The 14,940-nt window shown below is 44.1% G+C and overlaps 1 protein-coding gene across 7 annotated transcripts in view; it reads right to left on the bottom strand.

Moving 5' to 3' along the window:
• Positions 1 to 14,940, bottom strand: part of CPEB3 (cytoplasmic polyadenylation element binding protein 3) — a 1,233,156-nt gene that overhangs the window by 1,010,450 nt on the left and 207,766 nt on the right. Inside the window, exons 1-2 of one of the 7 annotated variants that reach the window (XM_086922502.1) lie at positions 2,280 to 2,379; positions 808 to 947 (exon numbers count right to left, since the gene is read on the bottom strand). The exons of 1 other annotated variant lie outside the window; for it this stretch is intronic. In XM_086922502.1, the coding sequence (XP_086778628.1) occupies positions 808 to 834 (27 nt within the window). In that variant the 5' untranslated portion in view covers positions 835 to 947; positions 2,280 to 2,379. Of the gene's footprint in view, positions 1 to 807; positions 948 to 1,553; positions 1,645 to 2,279; positions 2,391 to 14,940 lie in introns of those variants that run through there. 5 more of the 7 variants (XM_086922503.1, XM_086922495.1, XM_086922500.1 and 2 more) reach the window with 5 other exon arrangements.

Here is a 14,940-nt window from a genome sequence, read left to right as displayed (position 1 = left end):
AGTTAACATAATTCGCAAACAAGACATTATTTTTTCTGTAACTCCAACATATTCCATAAATATTGTTGTAAAGCCAAAATGTATCAAGTTGAATTATCATAGAATTATGGGATGGGCGTGTTGTTAATTCAGACAACAATAAAAATAGTAATTGAAATTAAATGTACCTGGGATCGATGCACCATAAGCCTAGATTCATCAAGAACAGCAGAATGCAATATGAAAAGCTTGTGTTGAGCAAACAATCAAAAATAGTGCAGCACGACATGTACAAATCACATGCTGATGATTGCATCGGCCTCGCACGTGCTAAATATGGCAAGTTTGCGTGATGCTAAATACAATTTACACTGCACCATGGAACGAAAGAGAGAGAGTGTTGTCTTGGACGAGTTTTCTACTCAGTGCTAACCCTGAAGTACAAAATCTCCTTGAATAGAAGACTGACCAAGGGTCAACTGCATGTGTAAATGTCATATAAATTGCACGTATTACACAAGGAAATATTAAGCAAGTACATTTTGCCCTAGATTTGCGCCTGGTTTCATTTGGCACAAGTTTTCCATATGCCAAATTGCACGAATTAGTGTGATTTTAGTTTATCTAATTTGCCTGGACACGTAGAGGCTACACCGACTTTATCAGGGGTTTGGCACTACGCAGCACTATATTATTTAAAGCAGTACCCAACTTTAAGTTGATTGGTGCAACCATTTGCACTGATTTGCGTCTGGGGGACTAGCCTTTAACATCACACTACGTTGAGAATAGAAACTCTTCAATACAACATACACTCAGTTCACTGACCTTCAGTTTATGCTGCAAACGTTGCATTTCCTGCACTATTTCATGTTTGTTGTTATTATGATGTATTACGTGCAAACATATTGCTGTTTTCTTCCACTACACCTTTATATTCATTTGAAACAGTCAGTTCTGTAAAAACTCTAGAGACAATTTAAAAGAAATTCCCCGTTACATAATTACATACTGCTGAAACGTGATGCATGGAAATACACAAATAAAAATAAAATATTTGATGTGTAAGTTTAAATACAAAAATAGTGCCTCTTTAGACAAAGATCATGTCCAAGTTATGTATTTCTCACACAAGCTTTGTGTTATTGTTGTACCCTTATGCAAAAGAACTTGTGGATAATAGAGTATGATGGGTGTAGTGTTCTCCTACAAAAGGGAAACATGGTTGACATTGTTTTGCATTCCATGGCAGGAGGGTCAGCTTGACAAACGTGTGTTTTAGTAAAGCACCGAACATCTTGGAAAGTCATGCAGCTAGGGTTACCACCTGGCCAGTTTCTTATCGGCCTGACCTGTAATTCTATGCCCTGCCAGTAAAGAAAATAGAAAAATCAGTGAAATACATTATTTGTTTACCTTTTGAAATCTAAACCTAAAACAGTAAATACGCGAAGAAATAACTTGAAAAGTGTTTGAGAGCAGTCTAAATAATATCTAAATGATTAACAAAAATAAACAGACGGCTGATTGATGTACAAAAAATATTGAGAATTTGACAATCATTTTGTACCTACCAGCACTTGGCAATTCCAGTGTAGCAAAAGGTAAACAAATGGTAGGTATTTTTTTCTGCGAGAGGTGGCAACCCAGTCAGCTAGCGCTGCTAAGAGAGGCTGCGAAGGGGTTGTTTTCAAGGGAGCCTTCCCAGCCAGGCAGCAGTGCACTGCAGCACTGCAGCAAGCCCAGCCTGTCATCCACACATCCTTCATTGCCCCTCTGCAGTTCCTCGCCATCAGCAGCTCACAATTCCAACTGAACAGTCTGGTGCGGTGTGGGTGTGCGTACGCAGACATTTAACAGCTGACATTCACATGCTTAGCTCGCATGACAATGCAAGAATGGAGCCGATTGTCGGCTGTGTTTTCCGTTTACATTTTACGACCCGTAATTACAAAATATCTCTCTAATGTTTACCCGCTAAGCGGACACCGAAAAATAAACAACACTGAAGTACTATCGCCATTCCCAACCCCACCAGAAGTATTTCACAAGGAATTCGCCCCTTTGCTCAAGGTCAAACCCTAATGTTCCAATACAGTAAGCCAGCTCGGTTAACGCTAATTGCTGACGGACAAGTTTTAATAACAACAAATAGAAGCCTTTTCAATGTAACCGAATATATAATAACATCTGGCATTTGCTTAAAATACCCGTTCAGAGCTGTTCACGAATATTGCCTTTCATTCCAAAGTCCGTTCCCATTATCATGCAGAATTTTGCAAAGGATAATCAGCAGTTACCTTTCAGTGTTAATTTCTCGGAAGATCTACTGAGTGACCCTGGGCTTTTCTTCTTTCGGTTTCCCCTATGACAAATATATGACCGCTCTGTCAAGAGCAGTGCACTTTGACAAGTCAGGCGTCAGCGCGCATGCGCACCCAGGGCCTGAGAAAGGAAGTCTCGCTCATGCGCGAGGCCTCCCTGTGCCTTAGTTTGAGAACTACAGGGAGCGCACGAGTTCAGACCACCTTAACTGTGGTCATGTGCTTTGCTCACTGCAGTGAACGCTTTTGCAGGACAAAAAATAAATAAATGCCAGGCACGATTTGGATTCGACGAATTAGAAAAATTGAAACCCATGTTAAAACAAGTGCATGGAGGGCACTTACGTAAAGTATTTTTTAAAGTATCAAGCGTGATTAGGGTTACCACCTTTCTCTGAAAGAAGATACCGGCAATGGGCTCACGTTTTAACATTCTGCAAAGGTCTGGGCATGATTCTTAAGTACAACTTTAAGTGAAATCGTCTGTATTCGTTCTTAACATGGCGTTTTTGTCTTGTTTACTTTAATTATCAGTCAGGAACTAATAGTAAGTACATTTTATTGTACAGTTAATTAAAACCTTTACAAGCATCCGTCAATTTACGCAGTTTTATAATAAAAATAGATGTCATGATACATTACCATTGTGGCAGTTCAAGAATAAAAGAAACCGCTATTAAATATGAAAGATAAAAACGGATAAAATATGGCCAATGGTTTATGGGCGTAAAATTAGCCTGGGCGCTAACCCGCTCCTCTTTTGTGAGTGCAAAATTCGCAGCCGGGTATCTTAGGCCTGCAGAGAGCAAGAAAGTAAAGTGCCATGTACGCAGGAGACTTGAGGGCAGGGGAGCCAGAAAAGCATTAAGCAGACAGTTTTGTTACTCAAAGCCCATGTACTGTTGTGCTGACCTAAGAAACAAGTAGAAGGGTCTGTATGGATAAGTTACTTACCTGTAATCCTATTTCTCTTCCAGGGGTATACTCATCAAAGTCATAAGCACTGAATAGTCCCGCCCACGTGCGGGGACCCCGGAGCAATAGCCAATAATATGCATATATCTACATATATATACATAAATACCCTTATATATAGAGAATATACATATACATATGCAGCCTGAAAACCTATTACTAATCTCAAAAACTGCCATCATTGCATAAAGACATATAAGTCATAATATGCATATGATATATATAAAGAAAACTGCCATGAGTTTGCTTTGAAACACACAACCTTTATTTTAAAAGGTAAAAAAGGCAAGATCATAGAGGCAGGTTAGCCTAGAAAGGCTGCATAGAAAACAATTGGAAAATTGGCGCCATGTCTTTAAGGAACCCCCAGGCTTCCATCATGCACCACAGGTGACAGGTCAGTTCTTTTGGACGGCGTATAACAGTCTAATCGCATTATGGTTAACAGGTACATATATATAGACATGGTATTCGTCCGGGGAAGACGGAGGGTTGCTTATGACTTTGATGAGTATACCCCTGGAAGAGAACTAGGATTACAGGTAAGTAACTTATCCTTCTCTTCCAGGGGATACTCATCAATAGTCATAATTCCTGAATAGAGTAGCAAGCCCATCCTCGTACCCTGCGGACGAATACCAGCATATCAAAACCATTTTACCAACATATATTACCCAAACACATTTCTCAAGGATGCTTGACAGAACTGAGCATCTGCTTGAATGTCAGAATCAAGGCAGTAATGGCGTGCGAAAGTATAAACCGAACACCATGTGGCTGCTTTACAAATTTCTTGAATAGGTACATTTCTGAGCATCGCTATTGTAGCAGCTTTGCCTCTTGTAGAATGCGCTCTCGGCTTACCCAGGAGCTGCTAATGTGCCAGTTGATAAGATAACATGATACATGACACTATCCATCTAGAAATTGACCTTTTAGAGGCAAGGAAACCAGTGTTTAACGGATCATAATTCACAAGATTGCCACTAGAAAAGCAGTCTTCCAGGAATGATGCTGAAGGTAAGCTGTGTGAATGGGTTTGAATGAAGGACCCATTAGTTTAGAGAGGACTGCATTTAGCTCCCAGTGAGGAGATGAAGCCCTAACGGGAGGATAGACCTTCTTGAGTCCCTACAGGAAATCTTTAACAACTGGCTTTTGAAAGAACGAAGCCTGAGTTGGAGACTTTCTCTACACTGTAATCGCTGCCAGGTGAACCTTTATGGAGGAGTATTTCAAATCTGCTTTGGTCAAATACAATAAGTATGGTAACAGTACCTGTTCCTGACCTCGAATAGGGTCATGACCTTCAGCAATACACCACATGTAAAAATGCTTCCACTTAAAAGCGTAAGACTTCCTTGTAGAAGATCACCTAGCCTTGAGAGAGGCCTAAATGTCCATATTGGATGAACTCAGGAGCCATGCTGCTAACCTCAGGGATGGCAGGTTGGGATGGAACACCTTGCCGCCCGCCCAGGTCAGCAGATCCGGACGACATGGCAACCTCCTGTGAGGTACCATAGACAGGTGAAGAAGGTCCGGATACTACCACTGGCGAGGCCACTCTGGATCAAGCAGGATCATCTCTATCTTAGAATTGTAGTTTCCTGACACCATGGGAATGAGGGGAATTGGTGGAAAGGCGTAGATTAATGTCTCCGACTAGTCTATCAACAGAGCATTCCTCTTGGAACCTGGTTGCGGGTACCTGGAGGCAAAGACGCAGCATTCTGCGTTTTCTGCGTCCGCGAAGAGATCGAGGTCTGGTGTTCCCCAGTTGTGGAAGATGTCTTGCACCACTTCCTGATTTAGCACCCAGTTGTGTGCTTCTGCGAAATTAATGCCTAGGCCGTTCGCTTGGACGTCGAGGATGCCTGGTAAGTGAATTGCAGAGATTTTCATGTCTTGTGATGGAAGCCACTTCCAAATCGCCTGGGCTTCCAGCGAAAGCGGTCTGGACTTGGTGCCCCCCTGCTTGTTCAGGTAGTACATCGTTGTTGTATTGTCCGTCTGAACAAGCAGAATAGTCGATTTGATGGAAGGAAAAAATGCCTTGAGAGCTAGATGTACCGCTCTGAGTTCCAGCATGTTTATGTGGTATAGTTGCTCTTTCTTTGACCACATTCCTTGGATCTGTAGTTGTAAAAGAGCAGTGTCTCTGAATAACCTTTTCTATCACTGCTTGGCGTTAGTCGCCTCTAAACCATTCAATGATTATCAAATAAAGAGGCAGGCGCTGGAAATTGGAAAGCAGGAAACAGGTTTTAATTCTCTCCGGAGCAGAACACGTCAGATCGGACAAACAGGGTATCGTCTCGAGGTGCTTTAACCGCATCTCTGTGGCCTGGCCTTTTATACACAGGTTTATTGCTTTATTGCATACAACACATTCTTGTTAATACTTTGATGTTTCGGAAAGACATCCTCTGAATCCCCGCTTCAGGCCCGTTCCCCCACATATCTACAGTAGAAGTCCCCACCCTAATCTCAGCAGGTGATGGCTATCGCGCAGCTGGACATTCCGCCGGGAATAGAAATGTGTGCAATTGATCGGATCTCGTGGGGTGGAGACATTGATTAATCTCAGCTCCTTTGAAGAGAGGCGAGTTTCCACTGTAGGGGGCAATAAACTGCATCCACAGGGCTAGGTGATGGCCTGGGATCAGCTCGGACAATCGGGCATGGAGGAAGGGGTTATCAAAGGGCCTGCTCGCATGAAAGGGTATGTGGGTTCGGCACGGGATGTGGCTCCGAGGCAGGGTCGCGCTGAAGGTGCGTTTATGGCCCAGGCAAGCGAGTTCGGGGGCTGTCAGAGCACGGGGGATGTTAGCGAGGTCAGGGAGACGTGCAGGCGACTGGAAATGCGTGGAGAGGCCATAGTGTCTAAAATGGCTGCCGCTTACGTGCTCATACAGACCTAGGAAGGGACAAGATGGCGCTGGTAATGTTCACGCTGCAAACTAGTTTTCCACAGTCCGCCCTATGAACATTATTTAGCCAGTTTGTCATTCTATATCAATCCCCATCATATTATGTATCTCTAATTCATATAAAGCTTTCATACGTTCTGTTTCAAAATCCAAAGTCTTAGGGCAGATACAGTTTGCAAAAAGAGAGCATAGAGGTGGTAGGCATTGTATACCCAGGCAGCAACCACATATTATCAAAACCGGCACTAGTATGATCATTAGCAACTTCCAACCCCAGTCTTTTAAAGTACGCCAGAACCAGCTCTCAAGCGACCATCCTTCTTGTTCTTGATGAACCTCTGAGGAAAGTCTGTGGAGGTGTTCGATCGCCTTGTAGACTGAGGGTGAGTTGTCTGGTACGAAAGTGCAGCAGCTAGATCCGATGATGCGGCATGCTCCTCCACGATCCGCTAGAACCACGTCTAGAACAAGGCGGTTCTGGAGAGCCACAAGGCGGACCGCCTGAATCTCGGCTGAGTTGTTCGTGAGGATGCCGGCTGTGATGTTCATAGTTGTTTCGACTGCCTGGGTCAGATGTCGGATGGCACGGCTGTTTGCCATTGGACCCCAAAATGGAACGAGTCCCTTTACTGCATCGAGGAACTGTGATGCAGTGGAGTCTGCTTGCTCAATGTCCTTTGCTCGCCTTTGCTGGTGATGGTTTGCTGGTGCCACATATATAGGAGGAAGGACAAAAGAGATCTAGCAGGTGCCTTCCCAGCCCTTTGGGAGCCAGATGTAGGCTTTGGTCCCACAGATGAAGTACATATTCGGGGAGGCAACAAAAGAGGATGGATCAGTTGTGTCCAAAGTCTTTGTGATGTGGCAGGAGGTGTGACCCACTGATTTCGTCCCATGGCCTTTAATGCAGACAAGGTCTGAAACGTTCACCACAAATAGGACCACAGTTAGTGTGGCGGCAGTTCGCTTCCGGAGGTAGTGTAAGGATTGCAGGTAGGTTCCACAGGAGCGTCAGGAATCTGAAGAATATTCCGCAGCCTTCCCCTACGGCCTTCCGACTATCAAACACTAGAGTACGAGAGACACGCCAGGGGAAAACAGGGAGACAAAACAAGGAAAGTTGGGGGGAAAAATGTGCTTGATGGTGATCTTCAGACTGGATGCGTGGTACTCCAATGGGGGAACTGGTCAACAGGTAGGCTGCAATAAAAGGTAAGTAAGTAATCTTATCTAAGGACATCACTAAACCTCTAATCACTAGGACACTTTTAGACATAGAAACATAACATACCAAAGGGTTTTCTGAAGTGGCGCTGAATTAAATATGTGGAATCTTATTTAAGGAACTTCATCTGGAGCTGTGGCAAAGATGACATAATATATTAGTGAGTAACTTTTTACTTTAATACTAGTAGATACAATATAGCCTAACTTGTTACACTTCTCACTTTGGCTGTTGTAGAAGACTTGAAGAAACATCCACTAATGTGATGGTATGCAATGAACCTATTGCCCACTTCTCTGTCGGTTGTATGACCTTCTACAAAACCAAAATAAACATGTAATCAGACTTCTGTTATGACAGGCCCTTTTGTACAATATATATATGTAGCGCAAAAGCGCTGTTACCGTGATTCCATGTAGTGAAGATGAAGCTGTACCCACTCTGATCCACGCAAGTATCTCACCAAATACACGAAGCTGAATCCCAGTACAAGAATCCAGAAAGGGGATTAGCTTAAACAAAAGGGGAGGGGTAGACCAACAGAAAAGGACTAAATAGGGGAAGAAAGGAAAGGAACTAACTAGCTATCTAAAGGGTAATATAGAAAACCCAACCGGGCAGCGGAGACCAAGCCCGGCTGCCGGGTGGAGAAATCCAAGGGAGGCGGTGCCAGAAGTAAGCCCGGCCGGACAGCGGAGAACAGGCCCGGCTGTCATGCGGAGCAACACACTGGAAAGAAACACGGGGCTGAGCCCAGCCGGATGGCGGGGTAAAACCCGGCCGCCGGGCGGGACTCAAGGGCAGGGGGAAGAAAATGTTCACGGGAGATTCCGTGAACGAGCAGCAATCCGGAATTAGGCGCCCAAATAGATAACGCCTACAGACAGCTGGCCGCTACCGGTAAAAAGCGCAAACCGGAGCCCGCACAGGAACGCGGGGGCCCGGGACCTACAAACAGGCAACCTAATGTTGACCATTTATTAACTCTTAAAGAACAACGCTGGATCTGCTTGGCAGATTCAGTTAGATATGGTCTAAATTCATGTACAGAATGGCATGCCTTGGCTTGCCTCTAGGTATAGTAAGTCTTTGGTCAACTATCGGTGTTATCTGAAGGATGTCAACAATGAGAGATCAAGCTGGATATATATATGTTTGAATAACAACAATACTGTTGTAGCTGGTATATAATAATTTATATTGAGCTGGCTCTGCCACTTTTGTATTAATTATGAAGATCTATCTGCAATATGACTGGTATTGTTTTGTTTTGTCACAATGAATTCTGATACATAAGCACTCTGTCACAGAATTTGGTGTCTACTATGTTTTCCTCTTTTGATAAAGTACTCCCTTTCCCGCTAAAAATATATTTAGTTTGTAGCCAATTTGATCCATCGACAATAGCGATCTATGTCAGAAGTAGTTTCCCAATCTAAGATGGCGACTGTTTTAGTCCCTTCACGTTATAAACACTTAGGAATCCTCGGGTTGTTGTAATAACCTACACAGATAGACCCAGACATCTGCCATTTATCTACCTCGAATAAACATGGCATATATTGTATAAAACCACGGTATTAATAAAAAATATATAGAAAAACAAAGCAATTGAATAATGATTCACTTCCGGTTTACTTCCGTAATACTTCCGGTACACGGACATATAACCCCCTGATTCGAGTTTACTCTATGTTTCCAAAAAACTGATGAAGACACACCCGTATGCCGTTTTGAATACTGCTTAGAAGTAAGTAGACTGTTTCGTGGTGAGGAGGCACGCAACTAGCGCGAGTAAATTTCGTCCCCCTTTTTTTGAAAAAATCGGTCCTTATTTTAATATAGGTCAACACTCATTTTTTATAGTTGTATTTATTATTTAGTTAAACTTAAAACGAATCATATGCCAATCCTGATAAATGCTTTCATTATCCTGACTCACAGTGGCAATTCATTAGTATCGGTACTATTTGAAACTGACCGGGCTCCGACTAGCGGTAACTTATACCTATTCCCGCTCCCCTTTCTGCTATGTTATGCTAACAGTTTAAATATAGATCAGTTCCAGCAGTGACTCTTAGCCACATTTGAATTAAGAGTCAGCGCTATAGATTTGTAGCTACGTCTTTCAGACTCGCAATTTAAATATTTCACTGATCAGTAAAACAGCAAAACATTAATTTTCCACAGAAGTCCAGGATGTTAATCTTCGCGTGAAATTTGGCAAACATCCGTAGCCCATGCTTCTTAAATTTAAGGTACTGTGTTTTGTTCATCCAATCAGACAAACTGAGGTTTTGGTTGTTGACTGGTTCTTAATAGGATTCCTTATTTTATTTATTTTTTAGTTGAAGCTTCGTGTTCGACTTTTTTGCCACACGCCATTGCTGTTTCCGTGCTTATAAGATATCCATTGAAAATTCAAGGTGACAAACCAAACTAACTATATTGATTAATGCTCTGATAAATGCACCAATGTATTGACTTTCAGTCTAGAAATGTCCTCACTCATTGTTTGCTTAAATTCAGCCTTAGCCAGTGTATTTATTTGGCAATTCGAGGTGGCAATCTAACTATATTGATTAATGCTCTGTGAAATGAACCATTGTAACCAATGAAAAATGTATCGATTTTGAGTGGTGAGAACTTTTAGGTTTAGAAATGTTTGTATATATTGTTTTTGCCTAATTCAAATGAAATCCTTGGCAACTTTTTTAATGAACATTAGTTCTTCCTTTTTTTAAATGAATAACTATATACGTTTTCAAAATTGTTTTAATGAATTAGTTTTAATAGTATCATGTGAAAAATACGCTGTTATACTTTGAGCCATACTGTCTCAGATTATTTTAGAAACTAATTCTCAGTGGTTACTAGGAAGGAGTGATCTCTGAGAATAAACGGATATATAAGTTTCATTTGACACATAGAGCATGTATATTTATGAATGTGTTTTTTAATTTTAAAGACATTTGTTTATAATATTGCATTTATTATTTTGTATAGGGAGTTTTTCCTGCATAGAAAAACACCGTCCTGATGATGGTCTATCCGACGACTGCTACTTAGACCGAAACGTCGACTTTCCATCATCTCCTGTTACGTTGCTTTGTCACCAATTCACAACCATTTTTTATTAATTAATTTAGGTTGTGTCTTTGAATATCTGGAGTTGATGTTCCTAGTTATGAACTGTAGTGAAAATTTGATTGACCTCTGTTCATGACTTTTTGCTTTACTTCATTTGTATTTGTCTCCCTACTTTTGTTGCAGTAAAAAAAATTTTTGAACACTGAATACGATTCTTGCTCTATGTGTTCCTTTTTCCTTCCACTAATATATTTGATTCAGTTGATATAAGACGGTTATCCTGTGGATACACTAGAGTGTGTTACATATGTACAACTCATGGATTAATTTAAATCTTTTCTAAATAAGTCCCTTGTAGCACCCCTTGACTGAAACTACTTTGTGCCCAAGCCTACAAGGGTTTATTGGGTTTCCCCTGCCTTGAACAGTGTATCTGTGTCAGGGTAGCAACTCAGGGCTGGTCTGTCTTTGTTCAAGAGCTCTTCTTGGGTGTCCACGTCTTTGTTTGTTGCCAGGGTTGGTGATATCCTTTTGCAATGATGTGCATGCAGCCAATTCTTTTTCCCTTCCACTCGGAGTGCAGTTCGGGTGGTGATCAAGACTTGCCAGGTGCCCGTCCACCTGGGTTCCAGACTCTTCGTTCCTCTGAAAGTTTCGGATCAGGACGAACTCGCCGGGCTTGATGTCATGTCCGGTGCCCCTGGATGCGTCTGGTATGGCTTGTTGCACCTGTTGGTGGATAACAGTTAGCGTTTTTGTCAATTTATGCTGAAAATCAGACATTAGGATGTCCGGGACATCATAGATGGATGTTGGCTTCGGCGCGGCCCAGATATTCAAGGGTCGGCCAAAGACAACTTCGTATGGAGTCAGGTGGTGTTTGGTAGGAGTGAAGCGCATTGATAGCAATGCCAGTGGGAGGGCGTCTGGCCATTTCAGTCCTGTGGTGGCAACTATCTTCGCTAGCTTGACTTTCAGTGTGGCGTTATGTCGTTCTACTAGGCCTGCAGATTGGGGGTGGAAGAATGCGTGAAATTTCTGTTTTACACCCAACCCTTTCAATATGAGTTGGACAACTTCGGCTACGAAGTGGGGGCCGTTGTCGCTCCACAAAATCCGAGAAAGGCCATAGCGTGGGAAGAATTCTTTCAATAATACCTTTGCAGTAGTGATGGCGGTATTTTCTCGAGTGGGATAAGCTTCCACCCATTTGCTAAATGCACACACAATGACGAGTACGTATTTCAGACCATGGCACCTTTCTAGCTGAATGTAGTCCATTTGGAGGACTTCAAATGGATGGTCGGTCAGGGACCCAAAACCCTCCCCGGGGTACTACAGTCCCTTTCCCTGGGTTATGTTGCAGGCATATCAGGCAACCAAGTGTTTAGCTGCGTCTGCTATTTTGTCATTGTGCTAAATTCTCGAAACGAGCTCAGTCATGGGAGCAGATCCTATGTGTGCAGGGGAGTGTGCCATGGTCAGTATGGGGAACAGATAGGAATTGGGTAATAGCCATTTGTTTGCGTCTTTCGTCCGCCAGCAGTCTTCATCGTCTTTTAGTCCCACCCGTGCCCATTCAGTCAGCTCATGTGGTGTGCTGGTCATTTTAATGTCCTTTATAGTCTCCCTAGCGTCTTTCCATTTTTCTGCTTGTGACCTGGTCACGTACATGCGGGTTGTCGTCCTATTTTCAGCTGTGGTTTGGGCAGTGATGTCAGCCAGTGCGTTTCCCTGCCCTATAATGTCGGTCACTTTCTTGTGTGCCTGGCACTTGATTACAGCTAGCTGTTTGGGGAGGAGGACTGCTTCAGTCAAGGCGGAGACTAGCTCTCCATGTAGGATCGGTGTGCCATGTGAGGTCAGGAATCCCCTCTCCTTCCAAAGGAGCCCAAAATGGTGAACCACCCCGAAGGCATACTGGCTGTCCGTTTATATGTTGGCTGTCGTCCCTGCTGCTAGGATGCATGCTCGTGTGAGGGCAATCAGTTCTGCTGCTTGTGCGGATCGCTGTGTGATACGAGCTGTCTCAACAACAGTTCGGGGTGTGGTAACGGCATATGCAGCTGAGGTGGTGCCATCTGGGAGTGTAATGAACATACCATCTACCCATAGTTCTCTGTCAGGTTCTGGGAAGGCAGTGTCTCGGAGGTCTACTCTACTCTTAGTCCGTTCGTCAGTGAGGGTCACACAGTCATGTAGGGGAGCGGCATTGGGGTCGTTCTCGGGTAGGGGCAGCAAGGTAGCCGGATTCAGGGTGGTGCATCTTTTCAAAGTTATGTGGGGTGCCAGTAGAGTCAGTTCATACCCAGTCAGTCGTGCGCTAGTCAGATGTTCAGTTTTGGTTTGGTTCAGAAGGGTGTCAACGGAATGGGGCACTAGCACCGTGAGGGAATTAGAAAGTACGATTCCTTCACTCTGTCGTATGGAGACAGCAGCGGCAGCTACAGCTCAAAGGCAGGCAGGCAAAGCTCTGGCTACAGGGTCAAGAGTGGCAGAGAAGTAGGCACAAGGGCGTTGTTTGTAGCCAATGGATTGGGTTAGGACAGATAAAGCGCATCCCTCCCTTTCGTGGGTGTAGAGGGAGAAGGGCTTGGAATAGTTTGGGATTCCTAGAAAGGGTGCTGAACAAAGGGCATCTCGCAACTCTTTGAAGGAGGATTGGCATTCGGGGGTCCAAGGGAGTGGGATAGGAACATCTTTGGCCAGAAGGGAAAGTAAGGGTTTAACAATAAGGCTGAAGTTTGGCAACCACTGTCGACAGAATGAGGTAAGGCCTACCAGAGAGCGGACTTGTTTCTGGGTTTTAGGGACGGGAGTTTCCAAAATGGTCTGAATTCTGTCGGGTGTAAGTTTCCTCCCTTCTTTAGATAAGAGGTGGCCTAGATATGTCACCTGGGGTTGGCAAAACTGTAATTTCTTCCTGGAGACCTTGTGACCATTCTCTGCAAGGAAATGTAGGAGCTGGATGGTGGCTGTGACTGCAAGTGGAGTGGTGTCAGCTGCTAGAAGGATGTCATCTACATACTGTATCAACACCACTCCATTCGGTAACTGAACTGCGTCTAGTTGTCTCTTGAGGGCCTGGCTATAGATGCTGGGACTTTCAGTGTAGCCTTGGGGTGCTCTACAAAAACTGTACGAGCGGGATTTTAAGGTGAATCCGAAGAAGTAGCGGCTGTCTGGGTGGATGGGGATGGAAAAGAAGGCATTTTTGAGATCGATAACAGTGAATGTGGTGGCAGTGGACGGGATCAGGGTCAGAATGGTGGTGATGTCAGAGACTACGGGGTATTGTGGCACAACTACTTTATTAACCTCTCGCAGGTCGATGATGAAGCAGTACGCTTTCTCATCTCCCTCTCCTTGCTTCTTGACAATCGGTAAGATAGGGCTGTTACAAATATTGCTGACTACCTCCTCTACCACTCCTGCATCCCCTAAGGATTGAATATTCTCTACCAATGCCTTCTCGCCTTCGGGTGATATTCTATATTGTGGGAGTTTTGGGAGTATTGTGTCCTGTCGTACAGTCACATGCAAAGGGTCGATCATCATCCGTCCTACATCTGAGTCGGTCTTTGCCCATAAGTACGAGGGTAATGTCTCAAGCAGGGATATGTCAGTGTCAGTCACAGAGAACATGCGTCGTGTGGGACAAGATCTGAGCAGATTGGGGTTGTCGTATAAAATGACTCGGACTCCCTCCGGCGAGCATCTAATGGTGGCTTGGAAATGCTTCAACAGGTCAAGACCCATAATGGCATCAGGGGTGTTGGAGGAGAGTAGAAATGTCGTGTCGGGGGTGTTGTTTTCCAAGGCGAACGGGGATCGCTGTGGTCAAGGGATTAGTGGAGGGCGTTCCATCGAAACCTATTGATGTTACATGTGAGCCAGACAAGGGTGCCCTTGGAATCAGTTGGTTAGATAAAGCACTACGTGTTGCTCCTGTGTCTACCAAAAATGGAGACTTCGTGCCTAGGACCTTAGCGGTGACATTAGGGCCTTGCTGGTCAACATAGAGCTCGACTGGATCCCTCCCTTGCCTTTGGAAGTCCTATGCAAAGTCGTACGTGTTGTCGTAGTCAGACTGTTGGCACTGGTTCTGTCGGGGACGGTCAAATGTGTTCGTTTTACCGGGTCTTTCCTCAATAGCGTCGTGTGTACCCTCGTCCGCATCCTCGTTTTACCTGGCCTTTCGTCAATAGCGTCTTGTGTACCCTCGTCCGCGTCCTCTATTTCTAGGTCCGTTCGCTGAGTCCCTTGCCTCCTTATTCTTGATAATTTCTAGCAGAACCGTGCACTGGAACTTCCAATGTCCAAGTCCTTTACAGAACGCACACTGGTTCTCACTCAAATCTCTACGTCCAGGGTAGGATGTAGGTGCATTATCTCTAGGAGGCGGGTTTTTAGG

This window comes from Lissotriton vulgaris, chromosome 5 (assembly GCF_964263255.1).
Source record: "Lissotriton vulgaris chromosome 5, aLisVul1.2, whole genome shotgun sequence".
NCBI classification, from domain to species: domain Eukaryota; kingdom Metazoa; phylum Chordata; class Amphibia; order Caudata; family Salamandridae; genus Lissotriton; species Lissotriton vulgaris.
This window is presented reverse-complemented; position numbering and strand designations above follow the sequence as displayed.